At 54.7% G+C, this 19572-nt stretch overlaps 10 protein-coding genes across 10 annotated transcripts; 6 read left to right on the top strand and 4 right to left on the bottom strand.

The window, feature by feature from the left end:
* Positions 1–366: 366 nt before the first annotated feature.
* On the top strand, positions 367–1234 carry J4E87_000547 (uncharacterized protein; the record flags this gene model as incomplete). The annotated part of the gene is made up of 2 exons (XM_049372203.1): positions 367–575; positions 640–1234. The coding sequence occupies 2 exons, from the start codon at positions 367–369 to the stop codon at positions 1232–1234; spliced, it is 804 nt and encodes a 267-aa protein (XP_049238337.1).
* A 1150-nt stretch (positions 1235–2384) lies between these two features.
* On the top strand, positions 2385–2933 carry J4E87_000548 (uncharacterized protein; the record flags this gene model as incomplete). Its single annotated transcript, XM_049372204.1, has 1 exon — positions 2385–2933. One exon carries the CDS (start codon positions 2385–2387, stop codon positions 2931–2933), a length of 549 nt encoding a protein of 182 aa, XP_049238338.1.
* A 1234-nt stretch (positions 2934–4167) lies between these two features.
* J4E87_000549 (uncharacterized protein) lies at positions 4168–4437 on the bottom strand (the record flags this gene model as incomplete). The annotated part of the gene is made up of 1 exon (XM_049372205.1): positions 4168–4437. The coding sequence occupies one exon, from the start codon at positions 4435–4437 to the stop codon at positions 4168–4170; it is 270 nt and encodes an 89-aa protein (XP_049238339.1).
* A 1105-nt stretch (positions 4438–5542) lies between these two features.
* J4E87_000550 (uncharacterized protein) lies at positions 5543–6437 on the bottom strand (the record flags this gene model as incomplete). The annotated part of the gene is made up of 5 exons (XM_049372206.1): positions 5543–5960; positions 6070–6125; positions 6176–6255; positions 6313–6339; positions 6398–6437. 5 exons carry the CDS (start codon positions 6435–6437, stop codon positions 5543–5545), a joined length of 621 nt encoding a protein of 206 aa, XP_049238340.1.
* A 982-nt stretch (positions 6438–7419) lies between these two features.
* J4E87_000551 (uncharacterized protein) lies at positions 7420–10349 on the top strand (the record flags this gene model as incomplete). The annotated part of the gene is made up of 3 exons (XM_049372207.1): positions 7420–7952; positions 8001–10239; positions 10308–10349. 3 exons carry the CDS (start codon positions 7420–7422, stop codon positions 10347–10349), a joined length of 2814 nt encoding a protein of 937 aa, XP_049238341.1.
* A 661-nt stretch (positions 10350–11010) lies between these two features.
* On the top strand, positions 11011–11901 carry J4E87_000552 (uncharacterized protein; the record flags this gene model as incomplete). Its single annotated transcript, XM_049372208.1, has 2 exons — positions 11011–11382; positions 11461–11901. 2 exons carry the CDS (start codon positions 11011–11013, stop codon positions 11899–11901), a joined length of 813 nt encoding a protein of 270 aa, XP_049238342.1.
* Positions 11902–12048: 147 nt separating this feature from the next.
* Positions 12049–13786, bottom strand: J4E87_000553 (uncharacterized protein; the record flags this gene model as incomplete). Its single annotated transcript, XM_049372209.1, has 5 exons — positions 12049–12384; positions 12450–12878; positions 12932–13006; positions 13073–13343; positions 13401–13786. 5 exons carry the CDS (start codon positions 13784–13786, stop codon positions 12049–12051), a joined length of 1497 nt encoding a protein of 498 aa, XP_049238343.1.
* A 242-nt stretch (positions 13787–14028) lies between these two features.
* On the top strand, positions 14029–15227 carry J4E87_000554 (uncharacterized protein; the record flags this gene model as incomplete). Its single annotated transcript, XM_049372210.1, has 4 exons — positions 14029–14239; positions 14304–14752; positions 14815–14934; positions 14994–15227. 4 exons carry the CDS (start codon positions 14029–14031, stop codon positions 15225–15227), a joined length of 1014 nt encoding a protein of 337 aa, XP_049238344.1.
* Positions 15228–15261: 34 nt separating this feature from the next.
* On the bottom strand, positions 15262–16851 carry J4E87_000555 (uncharacterized protein; the record flags this gene model as incomplete). The annotated part of the gene is made up of 1 exon (XM_049372211.1): positions 15262–16851. One exon carries the CDS (start codon positions 16849–16851, stop codon positions 15262–15264), a length of 1590 nt encoding a protein of 529 aa, XP_049238345.1.
* A 304-nt stretch (positions 16852–17155) lies between these two features.
* On the top strand, positions 17156–19306 carry J4E87_000556 (uncharacterized protein; the record flags this gene model as incomplete). The annotated part of the gene is made up of 1 exon (XM_049372212.1): positions 17156–19306. The coding sequence occupies one exon, from the start codon at positions 17156–17158 to the stop codon at positions 19304–19306; it is 2151 nt and encodes a 716-aa protein (XP_049238346.1).
* Positions 19307–19572: the final 266 nt, after the last annotated feature.

Raw genomic sequence — 19572 nt, forward strand, 5'->3', positions numbered from 1 at the left:
AGCGCGTCGTGAGCTTGAGCAGAGAACGCGACTCATGGACTTTACGCCCGTTCATACTTGTCCGACGAATTTGAAGATTTCATCACTTACCAATCATGTCAATGCGCACGCGTGCGCAATGTCAGTATTACGAGGACGACGTCATGGATGCTTCCTAAGCAATAGCTTGGGAAGAAATAGCTCTCCACATGCATTGGCCGCATATAACCCCTCCATAACGCGCTGAAGTTACCCCTCTTCATGTCATTACTACGACCCTCCATCTCCTCACAACTCCGACAATTCACACGTCTCCCCGCCCAAACGCGCAAACCTCTCCGATCGCACTTCCACAGCTCACAACCGCTACTTCGCATACTTCCCGAAATGGCTGACGGCGAACCCACCGGACTGAAGGCGGACAAGGGCATCGAGCTGCTCACCTTCGGCACGCCCAATGGATGGAAGGCTAGCATTCTGCTCGAGGAGCTCAAGGAAGCCTACGGAAAGGACTACACATGGCAGAGCATCAACATCTCGAAGAACACACAGAAGGAGCCCTGGTTCACCAAGCTCGGTCCCAATGGACGCATCCCGTAAGCAATGCCACCCTACGAACTTCTCGTGAGACGCGTACTGATCTTGGATACCAACAAATAGTGTAATCGTCGACCACGACCAGGGCGGCTTCGCTGTCCAAGAAGGTCTCTCAATCCTCACGTACCTCACGCGCCACTACGACCCCGAACACAAGTTCAGCTTCAGCGACCCTCTCGACGTCTCGCGCGCAGAACAATGGATGGCATGGCAACATGGCGGCCTTGGCCCTATGCAAGGCCAGGCCAACCACTTCAACCGCTTCGCCAAGGAACGCATTCCCTATGCCATGCAGCGTTACACAGGCGAGACCGAACGTCTGGTCGGCATCCTCGACTCGCACCTCGCCAACACCGACTATCTTGTAGGCAACAAGTTCAGCATCGCCGACATTGCCAGCTTTGGATGGGCCCACATGCTCCGCTTCTCCGGTATTGACCTCGATTCATTCCCGAACGTGAAGAAGTGGTTGGAGCGCATACAGGCACGGCCTGCAGTCCAGCGCGGCTTGGATATCCCGAGCAAGAGCGGCTTTGGAAACGACACGTACTTGCAGAAGTTGAAGGATGACAAGGAGTTTGCGGAGAAGGAGAACAAGCTCATGGAGCAGATCAAGGCCGCTAAGGAGCAATATGGCTACAAGTACTCCAGTCCTTAGACATTTTTATGTCTTTGGTATGCTGGATAACTGTACGTGAGCGTAGTACAAACCGTGGGTGATTAATACCCCGCGAATAAAACAATATTACTCTTCATACAGATACCGCTTGTGCCATCACAGAGACGTCTTGAAATACATCTCTTCCAGGCGCTGAAACTGTCAACCTATCACACAGTCCAATGTTGCTTGTCGCACGCCATTTCCTGCGACAGCAAAGTTACCTCGGACTTCACGGTAAGTTTCATGATGCAGAGGCTGGAGTATTGCCAGCGAATCACATTGTGAAACATCCCTGCTCTGAATGCAACGCTACTCGAGGTCCACTACGTCAGCGTCGGCACCTCAAACAGGGTCACCAGAACCACACGTTCACAACGCGCTGGACGTGTGGTCAGGCGCCAACGCATGGGTTGACGCTTTCGATGCCACGAAGCACTTCACGGTCTGATTTAAAAGAGAGGCGATGGAGAGGCGAATCATGCGTCTCCAGCGTTGCATCTTGTTCTTCCCACGTCTCATTCTCATCACCGCCGGCTTTGACAGTCGCGGGACAGTCCCTTCGTACTTCCATTCTATCGCGTCTTGCCTATCTATCGTTCCAGTAGCGTCTATACCCCTTTTATCGCATATCTTCCAAATAGCCTTGCTGTCACACCTTCTCTTTGCCGATCTTTCCCAATTCGCACCGAAAGAGCGCGTGCACAAATTTAATTAATCCCTGGAAGCCACATCCCACTCCAGGATCAACCCCCGACGTCATCGCGCTTGGAAGGAAGAGGGAACGGTGACATTGTCAAGACCCTGAAGTTCCCAGGGTCCAAAAGAAACCTTGTGTGCCAACGAGGTTTAGCACGCCCAAGTTACAGCGCAGCGGTGTTGTTTCGGTCACAGTACGAGAGACGACTTGTTTAATCACTGCGGTTCACAACTATTTCTTCTTCCCCGCTCTATCCATTGCGACTACTCCAACGACCGAGATCCTCTGCGAAACACCAAAGATCGAAGAGAGACATCTGCGCACGACGTTTGAATCAACAAACTCTACAAAGTCGCGCATCGCATCTACAATAGGTAAGACATTGTCTACCTGTCTCACACCAATCCATACACACATATAGACCCAGTCCTCGAGCCCAACTAACGCAAGATGCTCAGTGTTCTAGCAGCTATGGGCTTCAAATTCCTCTCGCGTAGCACTCTCCGGGGCGAGAAAGCCACCCTAGGAACCTCCCTCGGCGCGTCCCTCACCCCAACAACCATCCTCCGCCTTGTCCTGCGCTTCTTCCAATTCGTCATGGGCCTCACTGTCATCGGACTCTACGCCGTGGACCTGGACAACGCGCGCAAGCAAGGGAAATACGTCGACTCGAAATGGGTGTGGGCTGTTGTATGCGGCACACTCGGTGCGCTTTGCTCCCTCCTCGCCATGCTACCGCTCATCAAGGCGTGGTTCTTCTTCGCCGTCGATGCGCTGGTTTTCCTGTGCTATCTCGTTGCATTTGGCATATTCGGCAAGATGTTCATTGGGGAGAACCCAGAAGGGAACAAGGGTATCACCAGGATGAAGAACGGGGTGTGGGTGCTACTGACGAACATGCTGCTTTGGTTCATCTCAGCTGTCATTGGGGGTATCATGTTCTGGAAACACTTCAAGGCAAGGACTACGCATACTGGCCGTGGCGCTATGCACGTCTAAAGCCCCCCTCCTATCCTACCCTTCATGTGAGGGACTGGAATTGAGAGGTGTGCTGACAAGATGTACTTTTTGCAGAGGTTCCGGATCAGCTTTGAATTCGACAACGGACACGGCGACGATGCTTCCTGGCTTCATGCGCCCAAGACGGTTGCTTAGGGGCCACAATCGTCAACATCAAGAGCTTGTTCCAGCGTGGACGGTACGACCAAGTCTCACAGTCTAGCTGTGTCGGATGAAACCCGTCCTCCATCGCTCGTACAGTCAACACACCCTCCAACGCACTACTCCAGAAGTTTTCTTCCTCTTCCCACGATTCCTTGCACTGCCTGTTGCAAACACCAGCACCATCGAAACCAGCGTTGTATTTCTGCACCATTACCAAATGTATCTACGCCCACACCCCCGCCCACGTATCACACGAACCCCACCACCACTGCATGTTCCACAGCGTCCACGAGTAATGAGGAAGGAGTTGTTGGAGATGACACGGACGAGGTCTCTGCGAGCTCTTTTCATACTTGGCTTTCTCATTTCCCTGATCATTCGATACCCTTTGTTTTTCGCGAAGCGTTGTCTTGAGTAATGCGTTCATTTAGTTAGCAGTATCACTGGGAACATCATTGAACAATCTCATGAAACAACTATGCCAAACTATGTCTCCGTGTTGTGACTCATGATCGTCAAGATATGACAATGTAGGCGTATGTATCTGTTTGAAGCGCGAGGTAGCCGGTGAGATACATGATACATGTATGTTGGGTGAACCTTTGACGTTCATGTTGCTATACTAGCACACTTCATTGAGGATAGAGTGATGATGTGTCACAAAGCGACCGTGTGACCGTTTGGGCGAGATTTGCACAATGGACGAATATTTTCGAAGTCAGGGTGCGAAGACGTGACCGGAAAGCACATAAAGATCGGTAACGGCGCTGAAGGCTAAAGGGCTGGAGCTGCAATTGGGTGCGAAAGTTCGTACAAACGTTTTCCAGCATCATAATCACACAACGGCATGGCAAGGAGACTGTAGAGTTTGTAGAGTTAAAGGATTTATTGGTATCTCATATCCATTATCATGGGGCTGTCGTGAACCCGGCGAGAGTCGTAGTGCTCATCGCTCAAACCATAGTGGTATCGTTCTGAACCTTGTGATTGTTAGAAAGGTGTCAAAGAAGGACGGGTGTGGACCACATACCGAAGTGAAATGTCGAACCGGTGCTCAAGTACTGAGTACTTAGATGGAGCGCTTGTTGGCCTCAGCGGAGCCCTCGTGCTTCTCCTGGTTCATCTTGTCGGAAGCAGCGTTCAGGGCACCGGAGGCACGGTCGGTGAGGGAGTCCTGGCCAGGGACGTTGCCCTTAGCCTGCTGCTTGTTGGCCTCCTTGTTGGCCTCAGCGGTCTGGCCCTGGACGGTCTCGGCGACGTAGTTGGCGGCGTTCTTGACAGAGTTGACGGCCTGGCCGACGATGCCCTCGTTGGGAGTGTTGGCGTTGGGAGCAGACATTTTGAAGTGTTTGGTATTTGAGGGGTTGGGTTTGGAAGAAGTGGTAGTGTAGATGAGGTGATGAAGGCTTATTGTGTGATGGAGGAAGCAAAGGGGAGACGGGTGAGGGTATTTATGTAGAGCAAGAGGGGTAGGTGAGGGAGGCTAGTGAGGGGCTGAGGGCTGAGCGCTAGGCTCCAACAGAGTGCAAACAAACATACGTCACTGTTTCCGGTGGTGAGTGACGTCACACAGGAGGGCCCATGGAATGAGGGCCAGACCACGCAAGCGCGATGGGGTATCCGCAGCCACGAACCATCACATGCAATGCACAAACCCACGCAAGAGAGTGGCACTTTTTGAAAATTCCGCTGTCGATCGTGGATTATCATGCAAATCGCGTCATGGGCGAATGGACAACCATCTGGCATTCGCTGCGTGCCTGAATGATGCCCCTCTATTGCCCCGCCGGTGACGTCAGATCGTGTACCGCGGCTTGCTTCAAGACAGCAGCCCAACAAAGCACGCAAACGCTTGCCGCAAAGAAGCCACACTTAAGCTGTCACGCGCTCCTGTTTCAGCCCGAGGATAGGCGGCAGCCGCAGGAATGCAGGGCCAGATGAGATCCGAGGGGGTCGGTTCCGGAAGGTGCTTGTTCCCGGAGGAGTCTACTCCGCTGGCGGTGCTGCATACTGTGGCCTGGAAGCAGACATGTTGCCATGTACTGACAGCCAACACGTCATACGTAGTCCTCATCGAGATGTCTCCACCCGGATCCAGTGACCTGGCAGATCCGCCAAGTGGGGGTAGCTGTAAGGACAGATCTTCTTCCCGTGCCTTGCTTGACTACATGTTGTGGACACATGTTACGTCTGCGTACGAGACATCCAACACCCACCAGCAAACATACAAAGACAATCGCAGATACGGGCACACAAGCGTCATGGATTCAACCGTATGAAAAAGGGGATTAATTGCCGCTGTGAGCGGATGATCTAATACCTCTATGGTACCAAAAGTCTAAACCGAGAAACTTGGAACGAGCGATGCGAAGGGAATCGTGACAGCGCCTGTACCAGCAAGCCCACTGCCACTCGTGCAGTCGTCCGTCGTTGGGTATCGTAACTTAAAGGATGGTACAATGCGGTCGGTGTCCCCGGCGCTTAGGCCTTCCAGTATGCGTCCGCGACCTTGGGCCAGGTCTCGGTGAATCGGGTGGGGCCATGCGCTGCCGTTCCTGTTGATCTTTGCGGATGATTTGCCTGCAGAGGTCGACAAAGGCTTCATCCACATTGGCTCTTCTCCGAGCACTGGTTTCAAAGTACGGTATGTTCCACTCACGGGAAATTGCAAAGGCGCGTGGGCGTGGCACTGCTCGGTCTTCTTCTAGATCTGACTTGTTGCCGATGAGGACCATGGGAACGTTGCTATCTTCCTTTATTCGTCGTATTTGCTCCCGAAGCTCTGCCAGTTCCCAGAACGACGATGCCGATGTTATGCTGAAGACGAGAAGGAACCCTTGACCGGTTTTCATATACAGTTCCCTATGGGGGTGTAAGTCGTGAGCTGGCATGGGACTCGAATGGTGTATTACCTCATAGCAGCTACTTATGGTTAGTCATGGGTCGCGTGTGCATGGGCGGCTGTAAATACTCACTGAACTGTTCGGTGCCTGCAGTGTCAAGGATCTCCAGAATGACATGACGGCCCTTCAGCGGGTCAGCAACAGGGTAGTGCAGGAGGGTCGAAGCACACTCACGTCAACATCAAGCACCTTTCGGTATGAATCTTCAATGGTAGGATCGTAACTCTCTATCCATACATTCTGCACGAATTGCGCTGTGGACAAGTCAGCGCTGCTGTGGTGTTGGCGAGTACTCGAGGCGGTAACCTTACCTGTTAGGCAGCTCTTCCCGACTCCACCTAAGGCGCCACTCTCGTCAGTTGTGACCTAGTTGCTGACGGTGTCTAACTAGCTTACCAGAACCTAGGACGACTATGTGGTACTCCCGTTGCGACATGCTTCAGATTTGCGTGGGCAGCTTGCAGCGAGGCCAGGAGGTTATTGACGAGAAGTGCTCCTCGCCTCCTGTGGCGGTGGGTGCCACAGAGGGATGAGCGGCTCAAAGCCGCCGCCGTCTAGTAAAGGCTAAGGAAGTCGACTCGTCGTGCTGCCTGGACACTGCGTCGGTCTGTACCAGAGGGCTGAGTCGGCGGTGCGCGTCGTACTGCGCTCTGGGCCAACCACACTCGTCAGCGCATCGATTTCCAAACCAAGCCACGTCCAATCAGACAAAAGCAGCCTCGAATGCAGCAGGCGACGAGCCACAGAGGCAAAGCGACTGCATGCATGCGCGGGGCAAGTTTGTGTAACGCACCTGTTTGACGCGCCGAGGTTGGGGGCTGGGGAAGATTTTTCCGTCACGTGAAGGTCGAGGTGGGAGAAGGGAACGGCGTCGCGATAATCAGGGAGCAAGCAGCGACAAAGAGGTAGCGAAGAAAGGCACATGCATGCAGTAGACTTGGTAGGGCTTAGCAGGAGATATGCCAGGTGTTCGGCTCTGGGGTGCAGCCCGTACAGCCCGTAATTATGCCAAAAAAACAAAGCGCCGAGATGCTGCGAGAGAGAGGGAGACGAGGTCGTCGCGGCCAGTCGCGAAACAAAGCCAGGGCGCCGGGACAAGCTCCAATCTATGATAGCGTGGCCCTCTGGTCGAGTCGTGCACAAGAAGGGTTCGCAAGGCTGTCGAGCAAGCATCCTGTCGACGTAATAATCGCCCATGGAGAGCTTCCCGCTTCCCCGACGCCGCCTGAACTGAGTCGTGAAGAGCCTGGGCTGGCAGTTGGGGTTATAAGGAGCAGGGCACCCAATAAGGGTCCCGTGATCTGGAGCAGGCCGGGCACGTGCGCCCTGGCACTGCAGACGTGTGAGGGAAGCCGACACAGGGCGCATGGGAGCCGAACGACGACGACGCCGACGACAAGCTCCAATTCCACCCGACCATGCGTTTTAGTGCTGCTGTCGCCATCGCAGCATGTCTCGCGCCGGCTGCGGCCATCTTCGAGGACGATGCCTTCCACATTGATTTCCACTATGCCCTGCTAGGCCTTCCTGCCCCAGAGGCCACCTTCTTCCAGAAGCCCTATGCGGGCTCCAAGGCATCGCTCCTGTACTCGATATCCCAGAACCAGACCATCGGCGCCATCAACCCCAAGGATGGCGCCCTCGTCTGGCGGCAGCACCTGGCCTCGCAGCCCGGCCACCGCGGACATTTGCGTTCAGGCAACGAGCAGGACACGGTAATCAGCGCCGTCGGAGACCGCGTCACGTCCTGGAGCGCTTCCGACGGCCGTCTCGTGTGGGACACCAGCCTCGGCGGGGCTGCAGTCGAGGATCTGGAGATACTAGAGCAGGAAGATGGCATGACCATAAGCGCGGCCAAAGACGCCATTGTCCTTGCTACCGATGGCAGCAACAGTGTCAAGAGGCTTGACGGCAAGACCGGGCGCGTCAAGTGGACATACGAGGACACGAGGTGGCTATATCAATCAATGGCAATGTGACAGACACTGACAGGCCGCAGCGGAGACACGCCTTTCCAGGTCTCGACCTCGCCGACAACCATCTACTACATCGCCCTCCACACGCCCATGCTCGGAGGCTCCAAGCTCCGAGTCACGTCTCTCAATCCCATCACAGGAAAGAAGCTCGACCAGTACACCCTCAACTCGGACACTGAGATCTCCTCGCGCGACCGTATCCTCTTCGCCGGAGCCAACACGGCTGCCCCACTATTGGCTTGGACCGACAAGGCGAACAAGGTGCTGAAAGTCAACATAATCGGAACCAAGGCTGTGTCGACCTTCAACACGCCAGGGGACGAAGTCATCGAGAACATCCTTCTCCATGCTCCCAACCACATCAATTCGCTCGCCCACTTCCTCGTCGAGTACCAGACTGCCATCGGCCATTCTGCTGAAGTTTACCACGTCGACCTCAACAAGCAAACCGTCTCAAAAGCCTACAGCCTCCCAGAGCTGAGGACCAAGGGAACCTTTACTACAAGCACATCCGATGCGAACGTTTACTTCACGAGGGTAACCGAAGATGAAGTGACCGTATTCTCTTCAGTCTCGCACGGTGTCTTGGGTCGCTGGACTGTCAAAGGCTCTCCGGCACTTGCGGGCGCCTTCCCTGTGCATGGCCAATCTGAAGTTGTTGTGAAGTCAGGAGCCGCTAGCGCTGTGCGATCGGCCGTCCTGTACTCCAACGGACAGTGGGCACTCCTGCGAAACGATGAAGTGGCTTGGACCCGGCCCGAATTCTTGTCTGGCGCAGTCTCCGCAGTCTGGGCCGGTTTGCCCGAACAGGAGGCCCTGGCACAAGCACTTGCCGACGAAAGCCATCGCAACCCTGTCTCCGCTTACATCCACCGTGTGCAGAGGCACCTCCAGGATCTGCAATACTTCCCGGCGTGGGCACAGAGCATTCCCCAGCGCCTCTTGAGTAGTGTGCTCGGCAAGACAAAGGAAACAACAGTCGACGATATCCAACAAGACACTTTTGGTTTCCACAAGCTTGTTGTCGTCGCCACTAAAGCGGGTCGCCTTGCTGCCCTCGATGTTGGTTCACGAGGCAAAGTTATGTGGAACGTGGACCTTGGCCAGTTCGCGCCCGGCACGAGCTTCCAACACCCGACTCTCAAGGCGCACAGCGGCTATGTTGAAGTAAAAGACGCCAGCTTCCAGGGATCCATGTTCATCAATTCGACAACTGGTGGCCTCATCACTTCCGACAAAATCAAGCTGGAGCCTTCGCTAGTTGCTGAGGGGCAAAGCCTTATTTCATTCACCTTGGTTGACGGCACTCTGAAAGGATATCTGGAAAGCCAGCCTGGTTCCGAACCAGTGTGGAGCTTTACGCCACCTGTCGAGGAGAAGATTGCCAGCTATGTCGCTCGCCCGATCAAGGACCCTGTTGCCTCTATCGGCAAAGTACTAGGCGACAGGAGGGTGCTGTACAAGTATCTGAACCCCAACCTCGTCCTAGTTACAACAGTGGTGGAATCAGCGCGATCCGCGTCCGTCTATCTACTTGATTCTGCATCTGGACAAGTACTACATACTATGTCACACAACGATGTCGATACCACACGACCCATTCCAGCCACTATCTCAGAGAACTGGTTCGCGTATGCGCTAACTATCGATGCTGCATCTGGCGCTTCTTCCCGCGGCTACCAGCTTGTCGTCTCTGACCTTTACGAATCCCCCCTTCCAGACGACAGGGGTCCATTGGGCGATTCGTCGAACTCTTCTACCGTGAAACCTTCGGGTTCGCACGGTGACGCTGCGAAACCTTACGTACTGTCGCAGAGTTATCAGGTACCAGCAGAGATTACACACATGAGTGTCACACAGACCAGACAGGGCATCACCAGTCGTGAGCTCCTCGTCACTTTACCCGCACTCAACGCTATAGTTGGCATTCCACGCATGGTGATTGATCCTCGCCGACCCGTCGGTCGTGAGCCTACTGCGCAGGAAGCGTCTGAAGGTCTGGTCAAGTACACACCCCTCATCAACTTCGACCCGAAGTGGCACCTTACCCACAAGTACGAAGTCTTAGGTATCGAAGATATTATCACGAGTGAGAGCGGAATCGAGAGTACTTGCCTGGTCTTTGCCTATGGCTTGGATATATTCGGAACACGGGTCGCACCCAGTTTCTCGTTCGATATCCTAGGCAAGGGTTTCAATAAGATTTCTATGCTTTTGACCGTTGTTGGACTGTTTGTCGGAGTCTTGTTCGTTGCGCCTTTGGTAAGTCTACCCTCTCTATACTTTTCTGTGCATTGTTGTGTTACATGGCATACTAACCAGCACTCCAGGTCAAGCGAAAGCAGATCAACACCATGTGGACAACACTATGATCGGCTATCAAACGATAGCTTCGTAAAAGAAGCAGGATCGAACATATTCAGGTCTCGGAGAGACTTGATAAACACACACGCACGCTTGGTGCTCACGCTACAGAGCTGCATTAGCCTAGTAGCTCCCACGATCAGCACGGCTTACTGAGCCCTCTTGATCGAGGTCACGATACCTCATACAGCGCATGTTGAAATGAATAATCAAGTCAATGCTCACTTTTGACACTCAACTGTGATGATGTAATGCATGACGGCTGTACCCGCATATACGTATGACCTTATCTCCGTTCATCTCCATGCAAGAAATTGACGGGCACGTTTGTACCTTTTTCCAATGACGTCGAGCAGAAGTAAAACGGGTGGAGAAACCACGCTATATGCTTAGGAGCTAGCAACGCGATTTGTTCATCACGGAGATAACAACGGCAACTACACGTCAGGCACAATGATGTAAATGCCGTTGTTGAGATCTGCGTATATATACCATTAACCATGCTGCTAATGTGGGGAACAGTGTAATACACAGCTCTCTATCTTCATCGACCTGTACTACCTCAATACTCATCGTACGAAAGACCGATCGTGCGATCAGTAACTAAACAACCCGTATACTACCTACAGTCTCCCCATCTACCAACACACACAGCCAACCGCCGAAACCATGACCGACCAAAAACGCTACACCAACAAACTGACCAACTCGCGCATCCTCGTGATCGGCGGTACATCCGGCCTCGGCTACAGTGTCGCAGAAGCCTGTCTCGAAAACGGCGCTCTAGTAACCATCAGCTCCTCCAACCCATCTCGCATCGATGCCGCTGTATCCAAACTCAAAACCGCGTACCCCTCTGCTGCTGACTCCTCAAACCCGCGCATCAGAGGCCTTGCCGTTGACCTAGGCAAGCCAGAGACGCTGGAAGAAGAGCTGAAGACGCTGTTGGAGAAGACGGTGGAGAGCATACCGGAGAGCAAGTTGGATCATGTTGTTTTTACTGCGGGGGATAAGTTGGCGGATATCAAGTTGGGGGATATGGTGTGTTGATGTCTTTTATTAATCCTCTTCTTACATCTCCGTATCGGGTGTATGTGGCATGACTAACAAGATCTCCAGACGATGCAAAACATTCTCGCCGCAGGCCAAATCCGTTTCTTTGCGCCCTTGCTCCTCGCAAAATACCTCCCGCACTACCTTGTCCAAAGCTACAAATCTTCCTACACCATCACCACAGGCGCTGTATCCGAAAAGCCGATTCCTAACTGGAGCGTTATTGGCGCGTATGCTGGTGGACTGCACTCCATGGTGCGCAACCTGGCTCTCGATATGAAGCCCATTCGCGTTAATGGCGTGAGCCCGGGCGCGGTGGATACAGAGATGTGGGATCATCACGGTGAGGAGAGGAAGCAGGAGATTATGCGGGGCATGGAGAGTAGGATGGCGACGAAGAGGGTGGGGAGGCCGGAGGATGTGGCGGAGACATTTTTGGGGTTGTTGAGGGATTACAATGTTGATGGGACGATGGTTAGGACGGATGGTGGGGGCATGCTGATGTGAGTTTTGGTTGGGTGATTGGATGTATGAGCCTGGGGGCTACATCACTTGGATATCTTGTATTGGAATGATGTCCTCAAGACGACCTATCAAAATGGTCCGTCAGAGTGAGTCCACATGATTAACTCCACTGGTCGCAAGTAAGAAAACTCAATCCTCCGTGCTCCTAACCAAAACCCTCAAACCCTTACTATCCAGCTTCGCAACCGGAATGAAGAAATCATGGCCCAACTCCACATCGCTGACATCACTCTCGTGAAGTTCAAACTCATACTTCCGGAACAGCATGCCCAGCGTGAGGTACAGCTCCACATATGCCAGGTTGATACCGAGACAATTGCGCGTACCGCGACCAAAAGAAACCATGAAGCGCTCCAGCGGAATGCCATCGGCGGTCTTGGGATCGTTGAGCCAGCGCTCCGGGATAAAGGTGCGGGAAGAAGGGAACAGAGTTTCGTCGTGGGAGACTTCGGGGATGGTCATGGACTGTGGGTGTGGGGTTAGTTTGGATGCGATGGGGAGATGGATCATTGAGTAGGGTAATGACTTACTATGCAAGTATTTGCGGGAATAACCCACTCCTTGTACTGCAAAGGCGTCTTGTGTGTCCTGGGATTTCGGGCACTCAAGCCGTATGACATGCGCGCGGTTTCCATGATGATGGCTTTGAAATACGGCATCTTCTCCAGTGGGGCCAAATCTAAGTCATCTCTGTTGGGAAAAGCTTCTACGAGCTCTTTGTGGAGGCGCTCGTAGATGCGTGGGGTGCTGATGATGTGGAACGCGGCTGTGGAGAGGGAGAAGGCGGTTGTCTCTACGCCGCCCCCGATGATGATTTGCGCTTCATCCTCGAGACGCTTCTGTGTTTTGTCAGAGTCAGGTAGCTTAGAGCCGACAATTTCTTGGAAGATGGTCTTCTTCGCATCGTTGGATTTGATGTCTTCGCCCTTAAGGGTGCGCGCAATGTGATTCCGGTTATCCTGACTCGCATGTTAGACTCAACACGGTATAGATGCAATGCTGTGCCGCATACCTGCTTGAACTTGAGCACTGGCTTCACTGCTGGCTGCAGCCAGCCGCTGATACGGTCAGGGATACAATCGAGAATCTGCAAAAACCATGTCAGTTCCACGTGTGACTGGTGCACATCTTGAATGATCTAAATATAACCCACGGGAAGTATCATGGGAAACTGCGTGGCGATGTGACCCACACCGCCAACCCGAATAAATGCATCATGGAATGACTCGAATTCAGGATGCTTGAGCTGGTTGTAGTTGAAGCCGAAGAAGTAGTCCATGATGATGTCGCCTGTCAGGGCGGGGAAGGCATGGGATAGGTTAAGCGGCTCTGCATGAGCCTCAAACTCTTGCATGCGCACGGAGAGGGTGTCGACATGGCGGTGGATGATGTGTATGAAGTCGAGTATCGAGCGGCGTGAGAACCTGACAACAGGCGTTAATCGTGCCGAGGTGCCTTGCACTACATGTTGATGCACCTACATGGGAGCCAACGCAGCACGGCGTCGCTTGTGCTGCTCCGCGTTAACAGTCGGCAGCAGGCCGCCTGCACACCCAAACCTCTTGTCCCAACCCTCCTTGTCGAGGTGGACGTTCTTGGCGTAGACTTGGTCGTAAAAGTATGGGTCTCGTATGTGCAGTTCATCAGGCGTCACTCTTACAATAGGGCCAAAGATATCGTGGAGCTTGGAGATTTGCTTCGAGTACTGTCCCTTGTGGACGATCTCGTAGTAGCCCTCGTACCAGCTTGTGGCTGCCGCGATCCTGGGGCCAGGAAAGCGGGATAGTGGATGGCAATATAGGCGGTAAAAGACACGTGCGAGGAGGTACACAAAGTACGCCAGCAGACACAGAGCGGGAAGAGACATGACGGCTGGATGTCAGAAAGGCAAGAGACCGATCAGGCGGCGACGCGCTCTTTAGAGAGCAGAGTGCGCTCCTACATGTCGCTAAGGCATGTGGTGTTTGCAGACTGATTATGGAATGGGGTGCGTTTGACCCGGCATCCTGGATCCTACGGCATGGCCGACGAAAGTAGAGAGGTGGAAGATATAAGGCGAGGCCTGACCCCGCGAGTGCAAACGCTCTTGGAAAAGAACTGGAACACAGCATGTCAGCCCCGCAGGATCCAACAGCCGAGGGCAACCTGCAATCCGTCCTGCATCTCGACGTCGACACGGCCAACAACAGCGATAGCGATTCGGCATTCGGCGGCGAATCCACGGCATCCACGTCCATCGCATCGACTATCCTCAACTATGAATACTCCAATGGGCGGCGATACCACGGCTACCGGTCCGGTTCATACATTTTACCGAATGGTCAGTCCTGAGTGTACGAAGTGCATGTGAGACCAATGCTGACTTTATACCTCCACCTCTGCAGATGAGCAAGAGCAAGACCGCCTCGATCTCCTCCATCACATCTTCCTGCTCATCCTAGGCGGCAAGCTCTACGATGCACCCATCCCGCCTGCGCCCCAGCGCGTGCTCGACATCGGCACCGGCACCGGCATCTGGGCCATAGACTTCGCCGACGAGCACCCAGGAGCACAGGTCATAGGCACTGATCTCAGTCCCATCCAGCCAACGTGGGTGCCGCCCAACGTCAAGTTCTACATTGACGATGCCGAGTCGGAATGGGTCTACAGTCCCGACGAGGCCTTTGACTTTATCCACTGCCGAACCATGTCTGGCAGTATCTCCGACTGGGACAAGCTGGTGCGACAGACATACACGCATACCAAGCCCGGCGGTTGGGTGGAATTCCAGGAGCCGCTTGCGCTGTGTGAGTGTGACGATGGGACCATGGAGCTGGCAACCGACATGCTCAAGGTAAGTTTTGACTGTACGAAGTGCATGTGGGACGTATGCTGACTTTGTACCTCTACCTCTAGTGGCAGGAGTTGTGCCACGCTGCCGCTAAAACGTGGGGAAGGGACATCACGGCCGGGGACAGCCTGAAGCAGCGGATGACGGATGCAGGGTTCATCGATGTTCACGAGAAGCTCATCAAGGTATGTCTACCCTTTTCCCCTACACTATGCCGTTTACCAGGCTAATGCGGTACCTGTAGATCCCTATCGGCCCTTGGGCCAAGGACGCGAAAATGAAGGAAATCGGCCGCTACCAGCGCGAGCACATGTCCATGGGCATCGAGCCTTACACTCTCGGTCTCTTGGGCAAGGTCATGGGCTGGAGTGAGTCCGAGTGCCGTGTCATGATTGCCAAGGTGGTCGCGGATATCAGGAGGAAGGATGTGCATATGTATATCCGCTTCTACTTTACTCACGGACGAAAGCCGACGTGAGGGCTATATAGCCAGTATATATGATACCAGTCAATTACATTCGTCGCTTAACTCGCGTGAGCGCCCTTTCAACAACGGTCCTCCCTAGTTGAGGTATACTCTGGCCACCGTATATTTCCTGGTCATTCTCGTCTTGCTCGCCCTCTACACTAGCGGGTACAACTCTGACCTCGTACTGTCGCGGCGGATCCCTCAGACCCGGCCAGATATCTAAGGGCAGGAAATCACCCTGAGCCACGGTAAACTGCTCCCTTGCACGTTCATCCTCGAGGCGTATCCTGTCTAGCTCCTTTTGGGCTTCCTCGGCCTTCCGTTTGGCCTTTTCGTGCCGCCTCCGTCGTGACGACACCTCAACGAGGAGCTCGGCGTAGGCAAGGTCGAAGCGTTCGAAGAAGTCGCGCTGACTCTCCCACTCGTCGATGCCGCTGAGCAGGCTAGGCCGTGTGTCTTCCAGCCACGAGGCATAGAAGGAGCGTGAGGTCACAATGTGCTCTTTGACTTGGCCAGTGATTTGCGACGTCATCTCGAGTATCTTGGACAGGGCTGACGACTCGCTGCGGACGTGGCGGATGTGATTCTCGATTTGGCCCAGGAGGAAGGTCATCTCAGAGCCTCGTTCCTGTATCTCAGTCACGACGTCTTCCACCTCCTGCGCGTCCTTTTGCAAGACATTGAGCATGTCGCGGCGCTCTTCTTCGCTCATGGGCTCGGGAGGCGCGGCGCCATTATCCTCGGAGTGGACTGGCGCATCTCCTGTTGCTTGGGTGGCAGCGGCGGAACCTCCTTCTGTATGGCGCAAGGCTGTTATGCACAGGTCGTAGTGCTGGACAAGCGACTGGAATGCCTGCGCAGCCTCTTTTGCGTGGCCCTCAAGATTATGGTATAGGCTGGGTATAGGACTCGGTGTGGACGTGGACACGGGTGTCATGGGCACGTTCTCGATGGAGGAGTAGAGGTTGTCCAGACAAGTATCGAAGACATGGGAGCTCTCGTCGAGCGTGGCATGGGCATCGTTGTAGCGGTCTATGCAGGCGCGCAGTGTGGACTGCAGGTTGGAGACGGTGGCGCTGTCGATGAAGTCGTAGAGATGCTTCTGGGGAGTGCCCGGAGGCTGCAGGGCGCCTTCAATGGGCGTGTCGCGCAGGACGGCGAGGGTAGAGTTGACACCGGCAAAGGATGCGTCGACGTCGTGGAGCAGCTGCTTGAACTCGGCCTGAACTTCCGACTCGACCACGTCTACGCCACGGCGGACAGCTTCCAGGGCATCCACCTGCTGCTCGACGAGGTTGCGGATGGACGTGTTCTTGGCGGAAACGACAGCGTTCTCTTCGAGCAGGTCACGTGCCGTATTGACGATGTCGGTGGCGCGCCATAGGACCGTCTGGGTGTTGAGGGAGCGTTTGGCGGCGACAAAGTGCTTGACGAGATGCTCGAGCGTGAGCGACTGGGCGTGGTCCTGGTCCAGCGACGTCCTAGATGCAGCGCTGCTGGTGGGCGAGGCGGGCGAGGGTGGAGAGGCCATCGTGTCGGCGGCCACGGCAGCGGGTGTTGAGCATAGTGGCAGCGGTGCCGGTCGGGTTGTGGTAGTTCGCGATGCGAGGCTCGTGATGGTGAATGATGGCATGCGCGACTAGAGATGGCCCGAGCGGCTGCATGGGGGGTGCAAGCGTGCCAGGGTCCACAGGGCTGCGGAGACATTGGCGGCATTGCGTGCTGAAGATGCTATCCAAGCCTGCCATTGCGCCATTCCACCTCTTCGTGCGCCCAAACTCTGTCGCTCGCTAGCATACTTATGCGCAACGTGCCATCGAGTCGCCGTTACATCCGCACTGCCTGCCGCCTGTTGAACCAGCGACCTGGGCTTCGCACGCGATATCGCCCCGGAATCTCGACAGCCCTCGCATCTTGCCGCAGCCCATGAATTGAACATGGCGTCGCAAACCACCCACGCCACCACCGCTCCTCCCCGACCAAGACGTCTCTCATGGCGCCCCCGAGACTCGTCGCCTGACGACTTCACCGCCGCCACCTCGACAGACCCACACGCTGCCCTGATGCATGGCCACGACCACGAAGGCATGTCGGAGCGGACACGACACCAGCACGCAACCACAGACGAGGCCGAAGAGGCCCAGGCGAACAAGTCGAAGAAAATGGAGAAGATGATCACGCCATACCTCGCCCAGCACATTCCCCAACAATATAACCCCCTCGGCGCCAACAGCCCAGGCCAGGACGAGCGTCCACGCACTGCCAACACCAAGTTCTGCTATCGACACCGTCCCGACCTACTCTGTCGACGGCAAGCAGACGAGCCTTCCATGGAACAACTGCAAGAACAACTCGGCAGAGAGTCCCAGGCCGACCAGCAGAGCATTGCCAACGTCTGGTCGCTCTTTTCGGCGGCTCCCTCCCGCCATCGCAACCTCATGCTGCAGGGCATTCTCGCCCAGTGCTGCTTTCCTCAACTCTCCTTCATATCCTCCTCCGTCCGGAACCTCATTAAGATCGACTTTCTCGGCGCACTGCCCACCGAGTTGGGCTTCAAGATCCTCTGTTATCTCGACACCACCTCACTCTGCAAGGCCTCACAGGTCAATCGGCGGTGGAGACAACTGGCCGACGACGACGTCGTCTGGCACAAGATGTGCGAGCAGCATATTGACAGGAAGTGCACAAAATGCGGCTGGGGACTCCCGCTGCTCGACCAACGTCGCTTGCGCCATGAGAAGCGACGGATACAATTGCGCGCATCGGGGCGCGGCCTCAACGAGTGGTCGCCAAACATCACCCCACAGCCCGAGACCTCGCCCGACACGCTCGCTCATCGATTGTCCCAGGGCCCCGACCCCGCTGCCAGCACCAAGCGCTCTGTACCAGACGACGATTCTTCCCCAGAAGTTTCGAACAAACGACCATGCACCAGCCTCCAAGCAGGTCAAGACCAAGTCACATCATACTTTGATCATCCTAAGAAGCGACCATGGAAGGATGTCTACAAGGATCGCTACAAGGTTGGGAGCAATTGGAAGTACGGACGTTATTCGACACGCATATTCAAGGGCCACACCAACGGCGTCATGTGCCTGCAATTCGACGATCAAGTCCTCATCACCGGCTCCTACGATGCCACGATCAAAGTCTGGGACATCAAAACGGGTCAAGAAATCCGCACCCTCACAGGCCACACCCAAGGCATCCGATGCCTGCAGTTCGAAGACAGCAAGTTGATCACTGGAAGCTTGGACAATACGATCAAGATCTGGAACTGGCGGACAGGCCAACTTGTCAAATCCATGAACGGCCACAGTGATGGTGTAATCGGCCTCCACATGGCAGACAAACTCCTCGCATCCGGATCTTCAGATAACACCATCATGGTGCACGACTTCAGCCACATGAAGCGCACCACCCTAATAGGCCACACAGACTGGGTCAACGCCGTCAAGATCGACCTCCCCTCGCGCACCCTCTTCTCCGCCTCCGACGACATGACCGTCAAGCTATGGGATCTCGACACCCACCGCTGCATCAAAACCTACGAAGGCCACGTCGGCCAAGTCCAACAAGTGCTGCCCCTCCCTCAAGCCTTTGAAATCGACGAAGACGACTTTGTTGCAAACGCAAACAACGATACATCGGATACTGCATCCCTCGCTTCTGATTCCGCCCCGCCTCTCGCGCATACCTCGTCTTCTTCTTCTCACCACCACAGTCACCCCGAAGAACCAAGTTTCTTTCCCGACGACCCCTCCCGTCCGTCTCCGCCCTCATATATGCTCACCGGCTCGCTCGACGGCACCATCCGTCTCTGGCACGTACCTTCTGGTCGCTGTGTCCACCGCTTCTTCGGCCATGTCGAGGGCATCTGGTCGCTTGCCGCCGATTCACTTAGACTCGTTAGTGGGGCTGAGGACAAGACGATTAAGATTTGGGATCCCCGGACGGGCAAACACGAGAGGACGCTTACGGGTCACACGGGCCCTATTACCTGTGTGGGGCTGAGTGACGAGAGGGTCGTCAGTGGGAGTGAAGACGGTACCGTTCGTGTGCATTGTTTTACCCCCGAGGGCGCGTAAGTGTTGGCTCGTTGGATTGCATGAATGATTGATGATTGAATGAACAAACACTGTCGGTGTGTTCTCGTTACGCCATTATAGCGCTTTTATTCTTCTTCTTCTGGCGAGGGACAGGTTTGGAGTCCCCGCCATCTACGATAGGATCTCATGGGCATTGGCGTTACATAGATACCCTCCTTCCCTCTTTAGCGACAATGTAAATATCTGGATTCAATGTGCTTGTTACGTCGAAACCCATCGATCTGTTTTCGTTCCCTTGAGACCCT

Source organism: Alternaria ethzedia (assembly GCF_023757985.1).
Source record: "Alternaria ethzedia strain BMP 0044 chromosome Unknown scaffold_1, whole genome shotgun sequence".
Taxonomy (NCBI): Eukaryota; Fungi; Ascomycota; class Dothideomycetes; order Pleosporales; family Pleosporaceae; genus Alternaria; species Alternaria ethzedia.